Source organism: Lycorma delicatula, chromosome 2, assembly GCF_047948215.1.
Source record: "Lycorma delicatula isolate Av1 chromosome 2, ASM4794821v1, whole genome shotgun sequence".
Classification (NCBI taxonomy): Eukaryota; Metazoa; Arthropoda; class Insecta; order Hemiptera; family Fulgoridae; genus Lycorma; species Lycorma delicatula.
In genome coordinates this window covers 22245254-22260822 of record NC_134456.1, presented here as the reverse complement: position 1 = coordinate 22260822, position 15569 = coordinate 22245254, and the positions used below count along the sequence as shown (strand labels likewise).

Below are 15569 nucleotides of genomic sequence, written 5' to 3'. Positions count from 1 at the left end.
TAAAAGTACAATACCTTAGCTACAAAATGCAGTATTTATTTTTCAATATAATCCCTATTTACACTGATACACTTTTCCCAACTTGTGACAAGTTTTTGTATTCAGTCACTGAAACATTCTAGCGATCTTTCTCGAATCCAAGTGGCCACAGCTTCCTTCACCTCATCATCAGTGGTGTAATGATTACCTTTGAGATCCCCTCTTGATATGAGGGAAGAAGTGGAAGTTGCACGGAGCCAAATCCGGCGAATATGGCAGATGCAGGATAGGCTCAAACTTCAGCCTGCAGAGAGTTTGCATGGTATCTGTACACTGCACAGATTTTACAGTAACCCAATCACTCGATAATATGGCCAACTAGTTCTTCTATTCAATAGCAATGCATAGCTATTCATTTATGCCTAAATGAATAGCTATGCATTGCTGGGTGATTTGCCAGTCACTTTGAAGCAAATCGTCCACCTCCTTTCGACGTTTCTCATCAGTAACAGAAACTGGTCATCTGCTGCGAGGTGCGTCCTCAATTGTTACTTTACCAGCTTCACATTCGCAAAATTTCAATGCCCAACTATTCACAATACTCCTGTTGACAGTTTCACTACCGTAAACTGCTTTCAAACAATGAAAAATATTCATAGGATTCACATTTTCTGCTGTTAATAATTCAGTCACTGCCGCTATTTTAACCATGTTGACATATTGTTTGTACTCAACTCCCATTTTAACTGCTACTGAAAACAAACTGGTAAACGGATTTCAACACATTATCATAGGTTTGTAAAGGGGAATTTTAGCTATCTTGTGCTGTTGCAACCAACTCAATATTACCTTTTGTCTCCGTGTAGCATGCTAGTGTGTAAAATTTATCAGCCGAGCATCATATTTATTAAAAATTTAAAGCCTTACGTATGTAAAAGCAGAAAGCACCTTATTTTTAGTTTTATTAGGTTTGTAAAAAGTTAATTCAAAATTCTTTGTGATAAAAATACTGATTATCAACATTTCCAACAGTTTACCTGTTTTTCACTTACTACACTATATCTTACGTTTGATAGATTTCTCTTAATATTTGAATTTTTTTCAGTTATATAATAACACCCATATGTTATGTTTAATAATATTGATATGTTAAGCAATTAAGCTCCAAGTACAAATCACTGGAAAAAAATTTTAACTTTTAATTACCTCTAAATTTGAAAATACAGTAGTTATTAATGATTCAGCTAAATTAGGGATTTGATACAAATCACGACCAATAGAAGGAAAAGCAGCACCAAGGCTGTGGTAACAATTATCATGAACTGTAGTAAGAAAGTTCTGCATACGTTGCAAAGGAGTTTTTGGTCGCTGGAATAAATCAAAATCTGTTAGACTTAGTTGATTAACAATGCCTAACAGATTGTTTCGTTCGACTTCCAACATGCCAAGTGCATTTTTGTAACCCTGAAAAAAAAATTAAACAATAAAATAATTAAAACAATAAAACGAAATTATGATTATATAACTAGATTTTTTGTAATTCTAAGTTAAAATAGATTTTGAAATTTTTTGAAAACCGGCAATTATTTTTTAATTTCTAGGTAAGAAATGAACATAAAATTGATTTTTGGTATGTATAATTCTCATGTGAATAACTACAAACTAATTTCTAGATTTTTATAAATTTAAGTTTAAGAGGTTGAAATGGATTTTGAATTTTTTTTTTGATACTCGCTACTTTTCTTTATTTCTTAGTAACAAATGAAGATAACTTAATTTGGGCTTGCAAATACTCTTCAAATAAAAATCTGAAAACCATTTTTGGGTTTTTATTTCAATTTTTTGAAGGATACAATGGTGTATGGCATGGCAGCTAAATGACCACAGCCAGGTACTGTATATAGGGGTAACCAGTTATAACTAATATTTCAAAGATGGAGGCCAACTATTTTGAAACCCATATTCTTAGATCACTCAAAGTTTTGGGTCCTGTACTGACCAAACTATTGCTCTGAAGAAATTGCAACACACTAATATTTTTTTATAAATTTAACAGGCTTAAATTTTTATTTATCATTATTATTCTCACAGGGGGGCCAGGGGGCACAATCCCCTGACTGGCTAAACATCCCCTGACCGTGCCAGGTAACTCCAGTAAGCATATTATGCAGGCAAAGCTGGGACAGAGATGCTAGTAAATATTTTTTGCTATATAATTTATGATAGAATGCATGTAACATGATTAGTTATATTTTTCTGGTTTTACAGCCATGGATCTACTATTATATCCGAGATCTATTATTATATCCAAACACTCATTTCAAACCTAGTTTCATCTTTATTTAAGACAATGTATTTTTTCATAGTACATGATTGAATTGGATGATTAGTGGCAATTAAAATCACTTAATGTCACCATACTAGTGCAATTTCAGAACACATCAGCAATAAACACATTCTTTATTCTAAATATTCCACAAAATAAATACTGCTTACCAATATTATTACTACTACTGTTAATATAATAACTCTTTTAATGTTAACTTATTGATGTTATTCAATTTTATTTTTATTAAAATCCATATTTTTACTGTTCAACAGGTCAGTAATACATTGTCATGAAAGTATACATTGATAATTCTAGCACAAAGAAATACCACCAGTATTGTTTGGAAACATACTGATAACTGCCTAGGAACGAGTTAAATTCTAAAACCTACTGAAAAAACCAACAATACATTCAATTTTAAAGTTCACATTAAAAAACAAAAAAAAAATTACCTCAGATAAAAGAGCCATTGCCTGTGGTGTCCAAAGTGCATTGAAGCACTGCAAAAGAGTTAAAAGACCAGGTAATAATGGTAAGAAATGTGGTGCAGCAGGATTACGATAAATTGGATTCCAAGACTCGGTACGCGCAATGACAAAACCTCCTCTTAATGCCCGATCTGGATCATCAGGCCACACACAACGCTTCACAACAGCTTGTAAAACATCCACACAGCAGTTCACCTTGAAATAAATAAAAATTCCTATGTAATCAAGTTTGTATCAGTATACAAAAGATTATAAAGAAATTATTACATAATTAAAAGAGAAAGATTATATAGTAATGATGATAATTATTTAGTTATTTTTACAGAAATAAATCATAATCAGTAAACAGAATACTAACTGATGTGAAAATGCTAAACACAACAAACAGTTTCTAAAGGTATCATTCATTACATGTGGGTAATCCAGCTACATATATTTTGTGGTGAAGGATATTCATAAGGAAATATTTCCTGCTTGTAATAACACATGTTTGTCATATAGAATTGTTGTTCCAGACAGATCATGAGTCCACCACTATTAGCCCAGATCTAAGAATAATTTAATGCAGAGGAAACATCTTAACTTCATAAAAAAATTTAAGATTATATCCTTGGTAATAATTGTTATGTTTACAGTACTTATATCTAACAAGAGCTCTATCCCATTTTTAGAAATGGTGATAATAAGAACACTGCAACAAGGTCTATTGATACTGCAATTTGAAGAAAATATTCTGAAATATTGATTTAAATAGTGCTTCTGTACTACGGTAGTAACAGACCTCGAACAGCTCAACTTATCAAGGAATAACTGATGAATTATAGTAGCAACTACTTCAGTCTCAACTTAGCTTTTTTTTTTTTTTTTGATTGGTTAATAGCTTATCCAGGTGATAACAAACATTATATATAAACAAGATACTGAACGAAATGCAAAAGTAGCCAACACAGCATTCTTTAGGCTGTAAAAGCTTATCTAAAGCCAGTGCTAAAGAAATATATCAATATTAGTGGAAATTACATGATTAAAAATTATCTTAAGAGTATCTCACAAGATATTTTTTCTAATAGCCTTAAGAACTATAATGTATGATGATACTTACGAGGGAAACATCTAAAGTAAAGACTGCTGGGAATTTTCTTTCCTTAAGATTGGTGAACCTGTGTCGTTTATGGCCATGCTAGTAATATACACACTGCATTGTTTTCCCTAAGTTGTCACATTACAGTATCTTTGATTATGTGTGAGTTATTACATTATAAAAAGAATAGGAAAATCAATGTTGCCGCCAACTGTCAAATACATGAAGTCAAACGTTTTTTAAACCATAAAACATGTTAAAATGACTGAAATTCATAGACAGTTTGTTGCTATGTACAGTGATAATGTAATGAATGAAAGAAACATCTGAAAATGGTGCACAAGGTATAGAAATAACAGAATTAATGTGCATGATGAAGAAAAAGAAAGTTCAGGGAAGCACTTAATAATCAGAGGACTTGTTGAAACACGTTGATTAAATAAGAAAAGACCATTACTCAACGATTTCTGACCTAGCCCTTCTTTTTCCTGATGTTTCAAGAACTGCTATTGGTCGCACTGTTTATGACCATTTTGGCTTCAGAAACATTTGTGCATGTTGGGGGCCGCACGTCTTAATGAAACGTCACAAAAAAATCCAAATCGGATCTGCTTTGGAATTTCTGATGCGCTACACAGAAAAAGGTGATGAGTTCCTTAATCCAATTGTTACCAGTGATGAAACATGGATTTTGTTATTATACACCAGAGAGAAAATGGCAATCAAGTGAGTGGCGTCATCCTCAATCACCAACCAGACCAACAAAGGTCAACCTACAGCCACTTGGGACACAAACTGATGGCCAGTCTTTTGGGATCAGTTTGGCATACTGATTGATTTCATGCCACATGAAATGACTATGAATGCAGAAACTGCTGTGAAACTCTAAGTTACACCACACCATTCAAAATCGGCAATGTGAGCGGCTGACCAACCTGACCAATGGCATTGTCCTGCTGCACGGTAATGCACGTCCACCTGTTGTGGGTCCAACATGTGATTTACTGAGAACATTTGGATGAGAAATTTATGATCACCCATCATAAAGTCTGGACTTAGCTCCTTCTGATTACCATTTGTTTGGGAAATTTGTATCACTACAATAAATATCATAATTCATGTGGCGATTGTACAGAGAAATAGTATAAGATTTAAGAGATTTTATTTAAGAGAAATAAAAACTATTTATAAATTTTTCAGGATAAACGTTTTTACAATGAAATGGTCTTTACTTTAGAGTAAACCTCTCATATATGTAACAGTTATATAATACATTAGTAGATTTAATTTTATAATTAATTTCAGTCCAACACCCAACAACATTAAACAATTTAGAAGAAAAAATCATAACTACACATGTGATTCTCATTTTCAGTATTCCACCGATCAGACTGGATTCTTACCCATTATATTTAAGAATGGCATCTGTAATTACATTCTTACTTTAACAAAAGTAGATACAGAAATAAACACCAGTACTACATGTGGGGTGTCCCATGCAACAAAGGTGAACTTGACAAAACAGACTTTTGAGAAAACTTGTTTTCTTGAAATATTAGATGACAACAAAGTAGCAAAGGCAAATTTGTTTTTGAGAAAAAATCTCCACTGTCATGACTGTTTATATAACAGCAAAATCAACTAAAGAAAGCAGTAGCTATGCAGCACGTAAATGTCAGATAGTAGCCAACTTCACCCAATTTCCTAGAAGCCAATAGAGAATAATCATAGATTCCAAAATCTCTGTTTTCTTTACACTATTTTTTATAAGAACTAAGGACAAACTTGATATAAATGACACCAATACCATTTTTAATATCAGATTTTTCTTCTATAGAAAATATTTTTTTAAAAATTGACATTGGAGAGTTCACCCTTTTTTTCTATATATTTCATTTATATTTGTATATATAAAAATTGATTTTTAAAATACTACAAACATTTTGCTAGAGCATCCAGTATGTAACCTCCATGGTCTTTTACGTGTGATTTTGAAAGGAGTGAATCATTCAGGTAAAATATAATACAGAAATTTCATGCTATTTTGGTTCTAGGGCTTGCAGAAAGTTTGCTGCCAAGTGAATTTAAATTAATTATAAAATGTAAATACAAAAAAAATCTCTTACAACTACATAATGGTGATCCCCAGAAGTTGCTTAATGAACTGAAGATACCAGATTTATTGCATAATCAGTATTCCATATTACAACTTACAACTGTATGAGAGAAAAAAATAATTTATCACTTCATTAAATTATTTATTACAGTAACAACATAAAACCACCCAAACATTACCTGAGCACGGTTCTGGCCATTTTTATCATCATCAGATGGCTCTACAGGAGGTTGGTCAAGTCCTACAAAAGCCATAAAATGGGTAGGACTGCTAAAAACCTCTTTAGTCATAGTTAACCACTGATTTCTAACAGGATTCAATACTTCTTGAACAAAATTACTTTGCTTTTCATACTCACAAAAGTGATTACTGATTAATAATAATGCCTCCTGAAAGTAAAAACAAAAATCTTTTAATAAAAATAAAAATTTTACCTTGTTCATGATTCTGCAGCTAAATTAAATAAGATTTTCTTGTGAACTAAGGCCTTTCAAGTCACAAACATTTATCAACTGAGATACAATAAAAACTTAAAATGTACAATTTTTAAGATCATTCGGTGAAATAATTTACAAGTGAATTCAATTATTTATTTTTGACATCATCATCGCATGATAAATTCTCTGAACTGTGATCTCGATAGTACAAAAAAGATCCTACTCCTACAATGAAACTGAAAGACCAAGAAAAAAAAACACACAAATGTTGCATAAAGATTAGTACAATGTGATTCAGTCTGGATTAAAATTTCACTATCCCAAAGTACAATATTACCTAAAAAGTATTTACTATTAGTAACCAATCCAAGATGCAGCTTGGAATAAAAATACCACTATCAGTGTATAGAAAAAAAATTAAGAAAATACAAATAAATACATTTTGTAATAATACTTATCAAAGTTTCTTTAAATGCAAATTAAAATACAAGAAAATAAAATGTTAACATAAAAAAATGAACTAAACCTAACAACTTTTAATTAGCATTGAAGTTAAAACATAAAATCATGGCCTCCATAAAAAAGAAAAAGGCTTAAATCTGATGAAGTAAGAGATTTTTACAATATTTATTTATTTATTTTAAAAAATCTATTTCCTTAGATAAATAAAAAACTGGCTTTTTACAAGGAATCCCATAAAATTTTCTGACATATCACACCTAACAATCCGCTTGCAATACAATATAATTGATAAAAACTATTTGTTTAGTAAGTTTTACACTAAATTTGAACTAAACATCAGGCTAGGATTATGAAATTTACAGTGGGATATAAAATGAAACATTTGAAAACAAATTCCTCTTGATATAAACCAAAACTGGGAACTGCAAAATCTACTAACACATGCATCCTTTCATACTTCCAGAAAAGAATTTCCTCTGATTAGAATAATGTTATAAACCTGTATGAAAAATATAAATGTATTTCTTGGTAAGAAAATAACTTTTTATTTCTAACATAAAAGAACAAGATAATACATTTACATCCATACTTAGCATTGTGTTGAGTAGTATCAGCCAATTTTTATATTTTACATGTAGCCTAACTAGATGCTTGTATCACTTCCCCAACAAGCTCAACTTAATTATTCTATATGTATAACTTAATATTAACGTGTAATAGAATTAGCATGTAATTACAGTAGACATTTTTTAGGTTTTTTCTTTTTCTTTATACATTATCAACCAGTTGATGCCTAGTTGTAATTACTTTTCTTTTTTTGTAATGAGATGAGAATCTAATTTTCTCTAGTGTATAAAATTCCAAAATTGAATGAATTTCAATTCAGTACCTTCTGAATGAAAAACTTTCTGGATGAAAGACAAAATGATTATCAGACAAGTGATAGGTTTACAGCTATCATCATCTCCATGAAAATAAAAAGTGTTAAGTAATAATAACACAAACTATATAAATAGTCCGGGTTACAATACTCGGGTTTTTAAAAGTAACCCAAAATAAAATATTGTTTTACCTTTGAAACGTTCTATCTAAAATAAGTAAAAATAATTTTTTTTAATACGATTTCGTTTCTGTTATTTAAAAAAAAAGTTTCTTTATCATATTTTTTATGAATTACTTTTCTTTTAAATACGATTTTTGTTGTTTCTTTATCACAACAATATTTTTCTGCTATAATAAAATGTTCTATTGATTTTTATTCAAGAACTCAACACTTGAAACAATTGTAATTTAAGTAATATTATTTTAAATTAAAAAAATAATCATTGGGGATTACGCTTAAAAATCTCTGCTTTTTGTAAACACAGCATATTATATTGAAAATAAACAAACTACACTTTAGACTGAAAACCATGGTCATTTATTTCTTTTATGCACCCAGAGGTAAGTTGGCCTACCTTCTTAGCATCATAAGGTAATTGGTGCTCAGTCACAAGGACATCAATGGACTTAATACAAAAAAATAACAAGGATCACCCCCTCCCCACCCCACACTCTCAAACCCTATAGGCACCAATCACAGGTAACAATAGATGCTAGGCTCTCAACAAAATATTCCTATAACATTTCTACCTTGTTCAATGAGCCTAGACAGGTGCAGCAATATCTCATTTGATGAGCCCAGAAAGGTGCAGAATACAGCATTATAGCTTCACATTTACTTATGTAGAACATGCATGGTTCTGAAATTAAGCCCGATATTAGGGTGAACTGCTCTCCGAAAATCAAAGAAAGCAGAACAAATCTTTTTGGCAGCAGATTGAAAGTGCTTCTTGAATCAAAGATTCTCATCAAGAATAACAGCTAGATACTTCTGCAGCAGGAGGTGTGTCCTGCTGCAGAAGTATCTAATTCGATGACCAGACACTGATACATGAGGTCATCATCATGTAACAGTATTCTGCCCTTGAGCAACATCATCGTTGTTTTGTCTGGGCTAAACACCATCTCATGTTGTCAACCCCATAACTGGAGTATCTTGCAAAGCCTAGGCTGCCTTAAATTCCTCAAAAATTGACCCTGAAAATTAGATGGACGTACCTGCCTGACTTTGCTTTTGCCATCAGAGGAGAATACTAAAACATCCTCCACTCCCTTCCCGACAACCTCTTAATTTCTAATCTGCCTGGGTTTTCTCTTCAACTCTCCAAACTATACAATTGACATCTTTCTCTAAGTAAATAAAATAAGCTAAGCTAATCTATTTACTACTCGCTCATATCTACTACTTTTTCAGGCAACCCCACAAATGTGACAATAGCCTGCAGTGAAATACAGGCACCCGTAGGCCTGATAATCTTCCTGTTATTCTTTGCATCTCTTAGCCACTGCTGGATTGTTTATGCAAGTGCAAGCAATTATGAAAATACTGATAACAGCCCCTGCTTTGAAAAGTGCAAGCAGGATTAGGTAAGCCCTACTTGAGCAAAGGCTTGTTACAGGGTACTTTCACCAGCAGTCATTGCCACTTCATCGTTCATCGCCAACGTGCCTTATAGTACAAAAACTCAATTGCTTTACAAGGTCCTCTTTGAGGTGGATGCACATCTAAATCAAACCAATACAAAGAAAGATGTTGGCAAAAATAGATAAATGATGAGCACCGCTTTATGCTTTTGATACAGATGCTGACTACTGCTAAATTTTACACAATAATACACTACTGTACACATTGCACATGTTCACAAAGACACAGGATATCCAAAAAGAAGTTATATAACAACCATATTACAATTTTTAAAAATCAATTTAGACTTGCAAACATATGTATGCTGATGAATACAACGGCAGAGAAAAATAAATATTTGAATTTCAAAAGAAATTACCTGTAAACACATATACTCCATTTTTGAAAGTTTTGGTTCGAGTGAAATAACAATAGAATGGATCCGTTCAAAAATTGGTAATAAGAGCAATGGATACTTTTGACTTATTTTTATCATCAAAGATGCAGCATGACGACGAACATTTTTTACAGGACGTGATTGTGATGACTTAGTCTGACCTGGCATTGTAAATACCAGCGATGCAAATATCTTGTCCAAAACTCTGGGAAGATACGCCTGAAAATAAAAACTTAATCGTTACACTAAAATTCTATAAAAAATGTAATATTATACTATTAATAAACAGTATATATTAAAAATTGTTTACCACCCATAATTATTTACTGTAAAAGTAAAAAAAATATTAAGCTCTATTGTGAAGTCTTACATGCAAAACACAGATTAGATTGTTTTTATTATATGATTCAATCAAACAAGCACATTTAAAAGTAAAAATAAATTTTGAAAAAATTGTTATTACATAATAATTAAGATGACTTATGGATACAAACATTAGAAATTAAAGAAAATGTAAAAAAAATTTGTCTTAAGAGATTGCAGAGGGCTAAACATATAGCAAGGAACCTGGCAAGTAAACAGAACAGATAATTTGAAACGGAGGTCAAAAGGAAATAGATACAAGAGAAAAAATAAAGAGGGAGGCACAAAGGTATTATTTTGAATAATAGAGGGAAAACTGAATTAGAAGAAATAGCAAGACCTTTTTAATTACCCTCTAATAGAAATAAAGTACAAGGCAGAGTAGATAAAAAAAAAAGAGGCTAAAAGGAAAATGGAACTCTCAGGAACTAAGCAGTTCCTAAGTTCATCTCAAATACTACAAAATGGAGACAGGTAAAATGCAAGAAAACTGCCTTAAGCCAGAAATAATTTCTTATCATAATTCTTCATCAATTCATTTTTTATGACACTGATATAAAAATAAATAAAAAAACCTAAAATGGTAGGTGTACAAACAAGGCTTAGATATAAAAAGTAAAGCTAAACCATCTTGCAAAATCTGGCCAACGTTTTTTTTGCGAAAGGAATTTTAGTAGCAAGTGACAAAAATGTCAAACCTACCCAGGATTCAAACCCAGAACTTTCTAGAATAAAGTCAGACCTTACCAGTCCGCCACGGTGAGCAATGTCCTAATATTATTGTCAATGTTATGCTAAACATTTTCTTACTTTACTTTCTTAAAGTTTATAATCTTCAATGGGAATGCAACATTTTTTTAGAAGGTACTCAAATACAAAATTTCATATCTTTGTACAGAAGTTTGCAACACTTCAGTACGTAAGAGGATCTTTAAAAAAATATATAAATATTATAATACTTATACACATAATTTGCAATATGATGTAAATAATGGGTTGGGAAAAAGTTTCTTTATATTTAAATACAATTTTTTTTAAATATTTCAAATGAAGTTTATTAAACCAAATATGTGTGGTGTTTTGATTTAATCACACTTTTTGCCTATTTTTGAGATAAAATCATAATCCCATCATTGTAAACTTCTGTGTTTTCTGAACAAAAAGTATGGTAAATTGATTTTCACAAGTTTCTTTTTAAAGCCGACTATACTGTTAAGAGAGTATTGTAGAATCCAGAATCCAACACAAATGGTAATTTTACAGTGCAAAGTCAGGGTTAAATGGTGGATACATCAACATTTTCTAGCCACGCTCTCACAATTTTTGATGGGTCACAATAATGTCTAGGATCTGGCATTGTCGTGATGGAAGACTACAACACCTTTCCTAACAATCAATTTTGGTAGCTTATCTTATCACTTGAAGTAATGTTTCCAGTTGCTGACAATAAAAATAAGAATTAAAATATTTGTTCAGGCAGCAGCAGCTCACAATGAACAATTCCTTTCAATCCAACAACACACAGCCTCACTTTTTTTGGTGTCAATCCTGGCTTTTTCACTGTTCGCAGAAAAACATTTTCATTTCAATTAAGATCTTTTCTGTATATTATTGTCAAACATGATAAATTTTTCATCAAATCTTTGGTCATTGGCTCATCAGAGCAAGGCGCATCATCATCAAAATTTCCACACTGAAAATGCTTGATCCAGCTTTGTAATGTTGAAGCCACATATACTGATACGACATCAAATCCACACACAACAATTTTTTTTAAAAATCTCAAGTCGCATTCTTTTGTAATAAAATTCAAAATGTATTTTTTTTCTTTATTTCCACTCATTTTCAAGATGCAATAACCTTTAAATAAATAAAATAAACTAATACAGAGTGATTACAAATGATTCATCGAATTTAAGAAAATTTAAAAATATGAATTTAAAAATTTCCTGCAATATGATGCAGGAAAATAAACCAGAAACTGTCCAAGTTTCAGGTTAAGTTTAAAGTGGTCAATGACAGGTAGCAGCACAAGCTCTGTTTCTAAAATGACGTCTATACAACAGAAAGCATTCTGTGTCTTAAGAGTATGAGAAATATTTATCTGTTGTTACCATGCAGCGCATTTATTCCAGAGATAGTTTGAAACAGAACCACCAAGCCATCAAAGCATTCTAAGTTGGTATTGACAGTTTAAAGACACTGGTTGTTTGTGCAAAGCACTGAACGTCCAAGCATTTTAAATGAAACATTGCAGAGTCAGGGCAAGTTTCATTCATAGCCCAAAGTCAACTCGATGCACTAGCAGTGAACTTTATATTCCACGGCTACTGTCTGGGAGATTTTGTGAACTTGATTATGACTGAAACCGTACCGTATAAAGTTATTATAAAAGTTAAAACAAAATGATATCAACAAATGATACAAATTTTGTAATGACATGCAGGAAGCTATGGAGGATGATGATTTTGCTAATCGGCTCGTGTTTAGTGAGGAGGTGACATTTCACTTGAGTTGGAAGGTGAGCAATCTAATTCTATAGAACATGAATGTAATTCTCCAAAAGTTAACTCAATTGAAAGATTGACTCAATTGAAATTGCTCAATTGAAAGATGACTCCAATACCTGTGTATTCCAACAAGATGAAGCTCCGCCTCATTTGCATACTGAAATATGAGGCTTCCTGAATAAAACTCCTGCGCCGTTGGATCGGGTGATGTGCAGATTGTGACTTAACACTTTAAAAATGGCCTCCTACATCTCCTGATCTCACGGTTTGTGATTTTTTTCCTTTGCAGGTACGTTAAAAACAGTGTTTATATGCCGTGGTGGCATATAAATGGATGTGGTACCCAATAACTTTGGTTGAGCTACAAGAGCACCTTACAGCTTCATTTATGACCATCAATAGAGATATGTTAACGTATGTGTGGACTGAACTGGACTTCTACATAGATGTGTGTCATGTACGAATGGAGGCCATATTAAACATTTATGAAGATATGAACAGTTTCTGTTTATTTTCATGTATCATTCATAATTTTACGTGTACTACTTTTTTAAATATAGTTTTTTTAAAATCCAGTGAATCATTTGTAATCAATCCCCCTGTATAGCATAACCTTTCTAAAATTACTTAGGTCACCTTTCAAAAGCATGTAGAAGTTGAAAGATTTGATTAATATTTCCAGAATTATGCAATCCTCAGTCATCTACCAGGAAAATAAAAATAAAACTTTTTCCCAACCTCAATAATATACACTTTTAAATATGTAACTATTCATAAAAATATAAAAATACTCACAGTGGAAGTTTCAGGTGGAGCCATACTAAGGAAGACAAACAGAGCAGAAATACATGATAGAAGAACTGACACAATAAGAGGATCAGATGGCTCAAGTGCTAAACAAAGATCTAACAGGTTCAGACCACTGGAAACAGGTGGTCTTTCAGTACACATTAATATCCTGCTGAGTACACTGTCCAGTACCTAAAAAATTACACAAACAAATAAAACAAAATTTACACTATTATACTTACTAAACAGCATAAGTCATCACAAATAATTATTTACACATAATAAGAGTGTATTACAGTTTTTTACACATAATCATTTTATCTTCATTAGATAAACTTAAAGCTTGGGGGTGATACATGCAGAAGTCAGATTAATTATTAGGAATAAAACAACTTGGATATGAAGATTTGTATCATATGAAATGTACCAAACAACAATTCATACCAAAACTTAACAAACAAATGGCATTATAATCATCATTTATAAAAAAGTAATTTTTAAAACTGCATTATATGCAATGTGGTGGAGAAGATACAGCATTCTCTTTGAGTACTTCCTAAGTAAGCAATAGATAAAACAAGAATATTTTTAACATAATCAACAGGTAGTTTCAACACACATGGTAAAGTTAGGGGGTGTCTTTGACTGCTCCTTGGCGAGTTTTTTTTTCCTATACTTAGGAAGGGTTTTGTTAATATTTAGGGAGTTACTCTACAGCAATTAATTATTTTCATTTATTTTATAGCTTGGGTAGCCTAGGCTATCTGCATAGCTTGGGTAGTATAGGCGATCAGGTGGTGGTTCTTTATTGAATTGAAATTTGGGGGTATTTATTTTTATTTGGTGATTTTCTTTAGTGTTGTGCTTTATTTGGTGTTCAATTTTTGGTTACTGTTGTTTATTTTTTATTTATTGGTAATTAATATAATTAAAAATAGCTGTTCATTAAAGAGCATAATTTGTTTATGATGGCAACAGTTGCTGCCATCTTGCTACACTGTGATTGGTCGCTGTATTTTTGCTGCAGTCACATTGCCTTGTCTTGATTGGCTCCTTGCTTTGTTTACTAATGTTCTGTTATTTATTGTTTATATTTTCTTTAAAAGGTGATTTGTTAGTATTATGTCATGAAAGGAAAAGCAAGATAGGCCCAGGCGGGGTAAACAACCCACTTCTGTTGGTGAGGTTATTGACTGAAGTACAAATTGATGATTCGTCTGCCTCTTCAGGAGAGGAGGAACCTAGGGCTGGTGTATCAGTTGTTTCAACCCAGCCAAAACTTACTTGCGAGTTTCATAAGGTTCTTGAATGTACAGAAATTTCAGCTCCATTTCTGTGAGAGTTCAACAAACAGTACGGTAAGGTTATGCAATTTTTAGAAAATTCTAAAAGTGGTTCAATAGGTTCACAAAAGATTCACCTTTAGACTGAATGATCTTAAATTTTTTGTAGCTCTAGTTGCGGGGTATGAGGCTTTAGCTGCTAGGCCCGCAGAAGTGAGAGAGGTTGTGGTTAAGGAAAAGGTTTCAGTTCCCATGGTTGTCCCTCAGCATAAGCCTTATGCTGAAGTATTGAGAGAAAAATGGGAGACCAGTTTGATCCACAAGCAACACAGGTCATTTTCATAAATTTAAAAGAGGGGGATATGACAACTAAGACAAGTAAAGACAAGTAGTATTAGACAAGTAAAGAGATTAAGGATGAATTTTAGGCCATCCTTCGTGAAAAGAGGTAGAGCCTGAAAATTCAAAATATACAAAAAACAAAAAAAGGGTTAGTCATCGTCTGTAAAAATCATTTCAAACTCCCTTGAAGTCTGGAAAACTGACATTAAAGTTGATCCCAAAAGAAGGCACCAAGGGTTATAGTTTATGATACAAATCGGTGTTTATCTGGGGATGAGTAAATGACTCTTATATGTGAACAGAACACTCAGATGATAAGAGGGGAACTTAAGTCCAACTGTCTATTACAGTTTAAAATGGGTAGGCGTGAGGCCGAGCGGTACTACAGCTTGTTCGAGGTAAGTCCTGATCTATGGAAACATTTCATTGTGGAAGGCAGGTTGTTTGTTGACTTTTCTTCTTGTAAGGTCAAGAATTATTTAGATGT

The 15569-nt window shown here is 32.1% G+C and overlaps 1 protein-coding gene across 3 annotated transcripts in view; it reads right to left on the bottom strand.

The window, feature by feature from the left end:
- Positions 1 to 15569, bottom strand: part of Ranbp21 (exportin-5-like protein Ranbp21) — a 116772-nt gene that overhangs the window by 40774 nt on the left and 60429 nt on the right. For all 3 annotated transcript variants that reach the window (XM_075358449.1, XM_075358447.1, XM_075358450.1), the window contains exons 11-15: positions 13464 to 13649; positions 9778 to 10014; positions 6173 to 6382; positions 2761 to 2991; positions 1186 to 1443 (exon numbers count right to left, since the gene is read on the bottom strand). In XM_075358449.1, coding sequence (XP_075214564.1) covers positions 1186 to 1443; positions 2761 to 2991; positions 6173 to 6382; positions 9778 to 10014; positions 13464 to 13649 — 1122 coding nt within the window. The remainder of the gene's footprint in view (positions 1 to 1185; positions 1444 to 2760; positions 2992 to 6172; positions 6383 to 9777; positions 10015 to 13463; positions 13650 to 15569) is intronic.